The sequence below is a fragment of the Crassostrea angulata genome, chromosome 7 (genome assembly GCF_025612915.1).
Source record: "Crassostrea angulata isolate pt1a10 chromosome 7, ASM2561291v2, whole genome shotgun sequence".
NCBI lineage: Eukaryota > Metazoa > Mollusca > Bivalvia > Ostreida > Ostreidae > Magallana > Magallana angulata.
The window spans coordinates 12071205-12082430 of record NC_069117.1 but is presented as its reverse complement, the minus strand read 5'-3'; the positions used below and the strand labels follow the sequence as shown (position 1 = coordinate 12082430).

The window sequence follows — 11226 nt, the reverse complement described above, 5'->3', positions numbered from 1 at the left end:
ATATACAGTATATTAGTCCTCATCGTAAAATGTTGAAATTTTCATTACATCTTGAGTGTATAATATACAAAGAGATTGAATTAAGTCCTCATTGCATGGTAAATAAATGATGTTGAATGACATTTTTACTGCATAGTATATATCATGTCCTCAAAACAAAGTCTATAAACGAGGTTGTATTATATACACACTGCAGTACATATTATTAGATAAGGTCGAATTACATCCTCACTGCAATATATATAAATGAGATTAAATTACGCTTTTACTGCAAAGTATATTTATTAAGTATATAACTATTTCGTGTTCACTCTAAGCATTTAAATGAGGTTGAATTGCAAAGATTTTGAACAGGCTTGAATTACGTCCTCACTGCACTGCACATAATTACATGTATGTCCTTATTGCAAAGTTTTTGAATGAGTTTGAATGAAATTCTCACTGCATAATATATATTGTGCCCTTACTGCATAGTGTATATAACGTACACGCCGAAAAATGTATAAATCAGGTTAAATAAAACATCCTCATGTACATAATATCACATCCTTACTGCAAGGTATAAACATTAGGTTAAATTACATACTCATTGCAAAGTTTATACATTGTAAATGAGTTTGAAATACGTTCTTACTGCATAGTATATATTTTGTCCTCACTGAAAAGTATTTATTTCGTGTTCACTCAAAGTATTTAAATGAGATGGAATTACGTCTTCACTGCATGGTATAAAAATGAGGTTGAATTGCATCTCAACGAATTGTATATAAAGGTTAAATTACGTTCTATCTGCATAGTACCAGTATGTATTTAGTCCTGGCTGCAAAGTACATACATGTATTTCGTGTTCACTCGAGGTATTAGAGGTTGAATTACGTAGTTTTCTAAATGAGATTGAAATATACACTTTACATACTTACCGCAAAGTATTTATACTTCATTACTGCAATATATATAACGTACTATAGTCTGTCCCAAGATATTTATGCAGTGCATTTTACATATTTCGATATTTATCAACACCTCAGGGTTCAAACAATGTTTATTCAATAAAATGAAGAAATCCTAAAATTTCTCTTTTGATACTTCTTTTCTAGCCTGTCAGCTTTCAATACACGGCTAGAAAATGTCTACAGAAATTTTACATTGCAATAGGAATGAGAGTATCCCGATGTTAAATTACCTCCATAATACAGAGTACAACTACAAAATTTGAAGCAAAAATTTGTGCCATGACTTAGTTGCATTCCCGTATCATAGATGTGCTTATTACTTAGATTTTGATTTTTTTTATACCAGAAAAAATACCAGCCGTTGAACTTCACCATTTTGGGTAAAATATTGCATATAGGGTACCCCTATTGTATGGATAACTCCTACAGTTTTCAAGATACGAAATTGTCGTTTTACAGATCAATTGTACACATATCAGAGATGTGCATATTACTTGGATTTTGATTTCCGAAAAAAAATATAATAAAATACAAGCTGTTAAACATAGTTATTTTTGGCTTTGGTATCCAAATTGTGCGGATAACTCTTCCTACAGTTTTCAAGGTAAGAAGTTGTTTTGCAGATCAATTGTACATATAACAGAGATGTGCATTTTACTTGGATTTTGTTTCTTGATTATTAATGATAAAATATTGGCTGTGTTGAACTTAGTCAACTTTGGCATAATATTGCATATAGGTACCCCTATTGTACGGATAACTTTCTACTATAGTTTTCAAGGTAAATTGTTGTTTTGCAGATCAATTGTACATGCATGTTTATCAAGGCTGTGCATATTACTTGAATTTTGAGTTTGGATAAAGTAAAAAAAAAAAACCAGCTGTTGAGCTTGATTATTTTTGGACAAAATATTGCATATAGAGTATCCTATTTCTTTGTATGAGTAGTGTTTTTTTCAGTTTAGAGTCAACAAATTGATTATGGATACTGTTAACACACAGGAAAACCCGGTTTGATGTCACATTGAAAGCTTCTCTCTTGATAGATGCTTTTTAAAATTGAAACTGTAGCTGTTTGTAAAGTAGATACGATAGCCCGCATGACAGACTTCTTGTAGACAATTTCTATTGCCCATAATATATGATGAGAATTGTCGATTTTCATGACGTGTTGATCATAAAACTCTAGCCGACAGTGACGTATATGGCGTTGTCTTTGAAAATTGTTTCATGTCGATCATTTCAGATGAACGAATTTAGAGAATCAATGAACACTTCTTTGATGTTCTTTCAGAGCATTTGAGCGTATGGTGAATGATTCATGATATATTTCGTCTGTTATATCACAATATAGAGTTAATAAGATACTTTGTTTTGGCAAGTTGATGTTTGAGCTATTTGAATCAGCGGTGTACGAATTTTTTCGTTGCTTGTTTTTTATTGACGAACTCGCACACATTTTTAACATTGTCATTCAGGTATCAAGGCCTACGTAGCGTTGTATGAAGGAACTCGACGAAATCGTCTGCCAAAATCGATTTAGAAGGCCTCTGGCATGATAACTTTTTTTTTTCAAAGTGAAAATATTACTACAACCTGAGGTCTATAATTATCGATGGATTTTTTTTTCATTCTAATTCCAGTTAGTCGATTGCAATATATTCTCCCTCCGTACCCTGTCTTTGTGAAATATAAATAAAGAGATAGGCATAAAAAGGCAAAACAGGATTTAGTTTGGGATTCCAAAAAGAAATATTGTGTCATACCGGTATTTCATAAACTGCTGATGTAAATGCCACATGAAGTATTAATTGCAATACTGCTAAGGATAAAATAGAAACTGCTGATGTAAATGCCACATGAAGTATTAATTGCAATACTGCCAAAGATATAAAAGAAAACCCAGAAAACTTCAGCTCCTAATGTGTCGGTATCTGAATCGTATTTTTCAGATAAAGATAATCACAACAAGGTTGCACATATCAAGATAATGTCCTACAGGTTATACGATAAACATTGACGAAAATAACAAGGTGGTTTGGTGCAGTGCTTGTTTTAGCGCGATCATTCATTCAAGTGCAGAATTTAATTCCGTTTATCAAACCAGCGCTTCTGCTATTTTGGTATCATTGCTATATAGTGTGTAATACAGGCATCAATATAGGTATTTTCTTTTCCCTTAACATCTTAACTAAATACCCTGACTTTGACTCTCACAGTTTCCCAAACTCGACTACATGTATCGTTGGTGTAAATGCTATTTACTTTGAGAAAAGAATTACCTATTGGGCAAAGAATTTAGAACATCGGTATTATAAAAACCTATTTATACAGGGAATGTTCTTGCACATTGTATCGTTAATTTTGAGACTCCTCTCATGACGTCTCCCATCGTTTATGCCTTCTCTTCCCACGGAATGTATATAGATACATTTTTATGGTAATACACGTCATCTGAGAGCAACAAGACAAACAATCGGTACTTTAAACAGTGGATTACATTTGTGCCACCAACTTTTTAGTTGTGCTTGCCTTAGTTAAATCCTTAGTTAAATTCTTTGTCAATATTTCTTTTTGATTTGGTCTTGTTTGTTCTGTTTTTGCTTGTTGTGTATATTTCGGTAAGTGTTTTCTTGTTTGTTTCGATGAATGTTTTCTTTGGCCTCTAAGCGGATTTTGTTCGGGTTTATAATTTCATTTTCATTTCTAGCATAAACTTATTACTAGGAGAGAAGGTATCCATACCCCACTCTAAATATGGGTACCTTCTCTCCTAGAAATAAGTTTATGCTAGAAACGAAAATGAAATTATAAACCCCTAAAAAATCCGCTTAGAGGCCATAGAAATGTAATGACCAAGTGTTCAAAACCTCGAATTTCTATGATTGGGATTGGTTTAGTTGATACGGGACAGTTAACATTGGCAGATGGATTCCCTCTGTCATCAAGCAAGTCCAATGATTATCATTGGAATCATACTAGATCTTGTTGCGAGAAACAATTTCAAATGGCGGAGGTATCCATACATTATAAGACAAATTAAGTTGAGTTGGTCTATTGTTGAAAAAGAGATGTGTGCAGTTACACGAGCATTTCTTTTATACGACATTGGTTCAAATTGAATAAATGGTTATTTCTCTCAAACCATATTAATGGCACTTGAGATATAAAAAACAACAAAAATATGAACAATTGCAGAGTCAAGTTAGGAAGAGTATAGAAATTAGAAAATCGAGCTAACATTTTTTAAACAAATATTGACAATTTTAAGGAATCGATATCAATGGTATTCAAAAGATTCCCAAATTTTTTAAGTGTTAACATTTGATGAGTGTTTTTCCTCAATTAATTTGTTGCAGAATAAAGAAAATGTCTGACATTCCATAACATCCTGGCGATCGTCACCCAAAGTCTTTTTTTTTCATAATGAACAGATTCTATGACATCTTTCTATGTTACTTCATCTTCCAGCCTCAATTGGTAATTTATGATTATAGGTTCTAAATTTTATTAATATATGACTCTTGAATCGTTTGGAAGTTTCTTAGATAAATTTCCTGTCCAAAACTTTTATCGAAAATTCTGTAATCCAAATATTTGGATGAATTTTTACATTTCTGAACCAAATTTGTAAAAACTGATTTATGATCGTTTTTTAACAAAAGATTTTTATCAGCAACTTGATACTAGAAAAACTAACAAAAGAACACAGGAGTGAAGTATATATCTCACATATTTCAACTATCGGTGCATAAACGAACCCTCAGATAAACATTTACAAAATAGCGATACATTACATACGTTTACAATCATGCGCCACTAAAAGTTCACCACAAAAAGTAATTATTCGTACCTTGATTAAGATAATCAGTTCCCCCATAAACCATACAATTTGGGGTACTAGACTTAATATGCGATACAAATTTTAAAACTTTTAAATAAACTTTCTCTGAAATATTTATTTTCGTAGTGCCACACTTCCACTATGTACTGTCAAGTTGGTGGAAGGTAATGATGCCCTAGGTTTCCAACTGCAGGCAGAGTTAAAACATTTTACTTATCATCGGTGATTTGAAGTAAAATAGACTAAACTGGCTATGACGTAGTGGATTTCATTTTTTTTAGTCATCAGTAATTAGTAGTATAGTAGATAAAACCACAGGGTTTTGACACAATCTGTGAATCTGTGTATTATACGATTTTTTTTTTGGTTGTAGCACAGATTGTGTTTAAACCCAGTAGATTAAACGAGTAGCTGTGATGGGCTCATGAATTTCAGTTATTTTACAAGTCATCAGTGGTTAGAAGTAAAGTAGTACAAATCAATTGCTATGATGATTAGAAGTAAATAGTTATGATATTGTGGGTTTCAGTTAATTCACTAATTAGAAGTGAAGAAGACTAGACCAGAAGCTATGGTATTGTGGATTTCAGTTAACTGCGACGTATCATTATGTCGGTCACCCGTGCTCCATTTCTCTGAAATGTTTTTATTTTTGTATTCTCGTATTGGATATATAATTTAGGTTAATATATGAGGTATCCATGTTATCTTGACACGGCTCACCTTCTCTCATTGGGTGCGCCCTCCTCTTGTTTGTGAACACAGAGTCTTCTACTATAGACCTATCTAAAGTGTTCATTATTTTCTTTACCCCCAATGAAAAACAGTATATATATATACAGTTAATTGAGCACCGCCATCTAACTTATTGTTTACCATGTTCCTCAAAATGGCAATCTACAGAAGTATGACAAGCTCGGAAACCTCACCAAAACATCAACATCATATTTTGCCCAAAATAATCTCTAGGCATTTAGTGGAAGGCAACAACCCAAACAGAAGCATGCCTTTGCATTTCTTCGTGATCAAAACAGAAATGTGTGCTACCTTGCCATCTAAAAATAACAATTAATGTCCTCTTACTCAAGGGTACATAAGCAATACTTGACAGTACCAGTCTTATAACCAAGTGTTCTTTCATCAGAGGTACATTGTTTACATAGAACGATTTGAAGAGATACTCCTGCATAGTTATCAACAACCTTCCCAAAAGATCTTGCTTTTGTGACTCCTTAAAGAATTGAAGTAAAAATGGATACGAAATCAAAAGACAAACAAATTTTGTTTGACGATGAAATTCTCATTGCAGGTAGGAAAACTTGGTTAGAAATGTGTCCTCTGTTGATTATACATTGCTCCCCCGTCATAGTTGTTAACTATGGGCGATGTTAGAGTGTGTTCTTTTCTAAGATTTTATTTTGTTTAGCCTTTTTATCGTTGAAATGGAGCTGCAATTTGATACGGGTTTCGAAAGATTTATGAATATGTCTTTCATAGCGTTTTAATTGTTTTGATAAATATTTTCGTGATATTTGTTTACACCATTCATCTCCTAAATTCTTAGGTGTCAATGTATAAGTAGATATCCCTTTCATTGACCAGCCTACCAATTCCATCATATATACATTTTCTTTTAATTTTTTATTTACAAGCCTAACATGTTTGAACTTCATTTTTTTTTTGTTGACCTTAACACAAGAAAGGATCTACTTACCTAAACTCCAATTTTCAAGTTCTGTAGGTTATAACAAATTTGAAAGTGTGACATTGGACATTTTAAAATCTAGATTTGGTGCTTCATCAGTTGAATTTATTTTTAAATACACTAGAATCATAGAGTTCTTAATGATGCAAAATGTATTTTGAAACAATTGTATGCCAGATACAAGTATTATCAATATGGATCATTCTTTTTGTAAAAGTCACGGAAATGTGTGTTCAGAGAATTCCTTTGAAAAATCTAATTTCAGTCAATAAAGCTTAAAATTAAGGGAAATCGAAAGAAAAACACCCTAACTCAAGGATAATCAAAATGACTCAAATAACATGAACTTAATTGAAAATAAACACACGAGGCATTGCTGTACTCGCACACTTTATTACTTCTCGACTATGGTTACACCCCATTACACTAAAAAATACGTGATGATTGTGTATGGAGACAAGGCAAAAGGTTAACGAACCTACAAACACAAAATCCAACGCTGTTCTACACTAGGGTAGCTCTGTGTAAGTTTGGGTTGCTATACTTGCTCTCCGCTGCTCTGTACGTTGTGTTCTTCATCGCTCGGTTGATGAACCTGTTCCTTGGTACGTAACTACATACATACCGAACGTAGGTGTAAATAATGCTTTGTTTTGTGTTTAAGGGGGGGGGGGGGGGTGTTACCGCAGTAATGACAGCTAAGGCAATCGCTCGCTAAAGTTGCCAAGGCTTTTTCTTCTCTTCCGAGTGGCCCTGACCTGAAAAAGACATTGACTTAAGTGCAGAGTTCAAGCTGATTTAAATGCCACCTCTGAATCAGACATACTTTTTTAGAAAGACAAAGACGTGTGTAGACAGATAAAGGAGGGGGGGGGGGGGTGAGTGATTGTTTATGTATTCACTCTACATCATGTTTTGTCAACATCATATTTAGATATTCAAATGCTTACATAAAGCTTGACGTATGAATTCAAATAAAATTATTTCATGAATTCTACAATGGCACATCAGTATCATTACATCATTTCAAATGAATTGCAATAAAATATGGGGGTTTCGTAACCTTAGGCATATGTTTGCAAAACAAATTGATTGAGGTGGCTGTTCTGGCTTCTATATTTAGTGAAGATCAATTTCATTCATTTCATGAATTCTACAATGGCACATCAATATCATTACATCATTTCAAATGAATTGCAATAAAATACCATTGAATTCTGTTGACTTTTAAAGATGCATGTATTTACAACATATTGTTTCCTAATGTACATTGCGTGATTTGTAATATTTACTTATTTTCAAAAAAAAAAATTGTGCCGGATAATTAACATTTTCAGAAATAACATGTGCCAGTGGCTTACTAAGTACATATTGCATTTGTTTGTATGTTATGCATCGCACATTGGCTAGCAGCATGACTGTAAACAAATAAAATGATATCATATTAGTTTTGTTTCTAAATTGAGCGCATAATACGTTCTGGCATATTAAAAACGTTTATGCGTTAAAAATTTGTTGTGGAGTTGTGGAGTTTTAAATACAATTTCAAGGAAGAAGTATTTTTTGCACTTTTAACTTCATAATTGAACAAGGACATAACATTTCAAAATAACTTATAACTTTGAAAAATAACTATTATATAATCACACTGCACAGACATGGTTAAGAATGCAGCAAACAGCATGGCCTGTCCCACATTTGATATCGACTTGGTTTTTAAACTTTTGCTCATTTTACGCAGTGTTGAAAAATTGCACACATGGTTTTAAATTTGTGTGTGCTTTCTAATACTAGAAGTTGCACGCGTTTGTATTCAGTTGACAAGCAATCAATAGGTTTTTTCCACAGCTGTCACATGTAACTTTTCTACTGTTTAGTACAGAAGTTTAAGTTATTGTAACTACTTCCTCTCAGTGTCAAACACCACAGAATTTATCCCGTTAAAAAGGTAGACAGGCATAGGGACTTCAACTGACTATGTAGGTCCAGTTCCCTCAAATAAACTATATAGGGCCAACAGCCTTAGTGGACCCTGCACCACTGGTGTTGCCGGGTTGATGTGACCGTAAATTCAATTATCATAAATTACATCATCGACCTCAGCTGGCTGAGATCCTCTCATTATAGAACATATATGGGACATAATAGAACATATAGGGGACACATGTTGATATTATTGATGATAAAAGTACATTATAATCAAAATACTTTCACCCTGTCAAAATTTTCAGATTTTAAAATGTTTGACCAAACCACTAGTACTATTTTAAAATTTTGTGGAAAGGTAAAATTTATAAAAGCCCCAGCAGGATTCAAACTCATGACTTACACCTCTAAACCATGGCGCTACGCTGTTAGGTTACAATATCGGGAAAGAAAAAGTTTATAAATTATGCTTGATATTACTGTTTATTTCGATTGGAAGTACGACATAATATGGATGTGTCCTATACCACCTTAAATAGATCTCAAAAACAACAATACATTGTATGTATTATACTTGTATATATATATTATTCCATACTATTCAGGCATCCTTTTTTGATAAACGGATTTTATGATAGTAAGGTAGCGCCTTGTTTGGGTTGTGATTACCAAGATGGTTAACAGCAATGAACTAATTTACAGTGGAAAAGAAGAGAAAATGATAATCTTTAAATGCATAAAACATTCGTAGGATAGGGATGACCTATGTCTGAGATTGAATGTTCAGAATTAAGCAATTCAATAACTAGACAAAAGTTGTCCCTTGCATAATTCAGATTAAAATTTACACGTGATTAATTCTCATTTGAAATTCAAATGTGTATTTTTCACAAGACATTTACTTTGAATTCATATATTAAAAGTGAAATCACGTGAAAATTTCAACTTACACGTAAAATATTCAACTTCCATGTGAAATATATGCGAATGATTTTGTTTACATCAGTAACAGATTGCAGTGTATGTGATGCATTAAAAGTTTACAAAATCAATTTTAACAAACTGTTACAGTTTCTGCTAAAGTTTAAAAAAAAATTTTTAATGCATAACATCTATTTTTGAATTGAGATCAAAACCAACGGGTAGCGTTTTTGACCATGGAAAGTTGCAAACAAAGACAGTGTCATCAAGCAAACTGTTGTCAGCAACTATGATTTACTGTTTGTGGGATAAAGAAAAAAGACCTTAATGCCACCAAACACCATCTTAGCATCAATTCTCATATCCTCATAAGGTCGCCTCAAGATCATATAGTCCAATAGTTGGTTGAATGAAAGAACAAGTAAACATGACAGCAAAAACAATTTACGTTTATCTTTAGATTCATACTGTTTTCATGACGTGTCCAGTTTGAAGCTGTAGAAACAAAATTTGTTGAAACGCGCAGTAATGATACAGTTGCAGTTATCGTCATATAGATTTATGAGGAAACCACTACATCATTATGTCTCAATATTATCAATTTTGATTGGATGATGTATATATTGTATCTTGTTAATGTCGATTCCATTCAAGACATCTGGAACAGAAAATCTTTTTGTTCGATAGAAAGTTCATCTTAAATATGACATCATACTGTTACAAGTATCTTTCCCTGCTTTGTCATTTTATTATTATGTAACTATAATGGTTCATTGACGCATGATCATTGCAGCATCTCTGTAGAAATGAACGATTTCTGGTAATCATTACGTTAACTGAAAGCATCTTTCAAAAGACTGATTAAGACTGAGTGCAATAAATCATTTCTAAGAGCTTCAGAATATTACATTTCTGCCTAGGATTTTTTCTAGTACCCGTCTTTCTTGTTCTATTTCTTTCTTTCATCCCACTCTTTCTTTTTATAACACATTATTTAAAATACGTAGTACTGTCTGTTTTATCAAATGATCAAAGGTGAACCATAAATCACACACTATCAAAGCGATAATATAGTTATAGCACTCCATTTTAGTATCCGGGTTGAAAGTTTATTAAATGTTTGAATTTTAAATCCTTTAGTCTTAAAAGTAATGAAACACAATTTAACTTTATACGTCTTCTTTGTCTAGCATTTTAGCTATTTTCAGCATATCGTTTCCTCGAAATAATCATACGCCCCCTCATCCCATCTGCTATGTTTATGTTCATTTCTTAAATACCTGATCTTTGAGCAAATGTTATCTTCCTGTTGGTAACCGTTTCACTTCTAACACAAACTTTTATTAGGTGTGACTATGAATAGATCCGTATGCGGAAAAATGGAGGTCAACCCTCTATTGATACAACACCTTGTTTACAATAATAAATATAAGGTGTACACTTGTACATGTAATTCATTCAAAAGCAATTATCGTGCAAATCTGGAGAAGCAATCCTGAAGCAGGGTTCATAGCAGTAAAGACAGCTTCTCTATTAGATTAACATAATATCCGACATAGCCGCCTTTAATCATCCATGTTGAAACATTTCGATGATTTCTGAATGCAACCAGAAAGGCCTTTATTGCGTTTTGTAGTTCAAGTACTGTTTATTTTCTAAACATTAAAGGTCATATACAAGTAGGCCGACTAAAAATTCTTTAAATTATTTAAATTTAGCAGGATTGTGTTTTTTGTCAGTGTATACTGCTTGATCTTCACTAAATATAGAAGCCAGAACAGCCACCTCAATCAATTTGTTTTGCAAACATATGCATAAGGTTACGAAACCCCCTATTTATTTTTCTCTTGGTAAACGCTGTACCAACATTATTCATA

The 11226-nt window shown here is 32.7% G+C and overlaps 1 protein-coding gene across 1 annotated transcript in view; it reads left to right on the top strand.

The window, feature by feature from the left end:
* Positions 1-5938: 5938 nt before the first annotated feature.
* Positions 5939-11226, top strand: part of LOC128157423 (sodium- and chloride-dependent taurine transporter-like) — a 30336-nt gene continuing 25048 nt past the window's right edge. Inside the window, exon 1 of the mRNA XM_052819969.1 lies at positions 5939-6106. Coding sequence (XP_052675929.1) covers positions 6049-6106 — 58 coding nt within the window. The 5' untranslated portion in view covers positions 5939-6048. The remainder of the gene's footprint in view (positions 6107-11226) is intronic.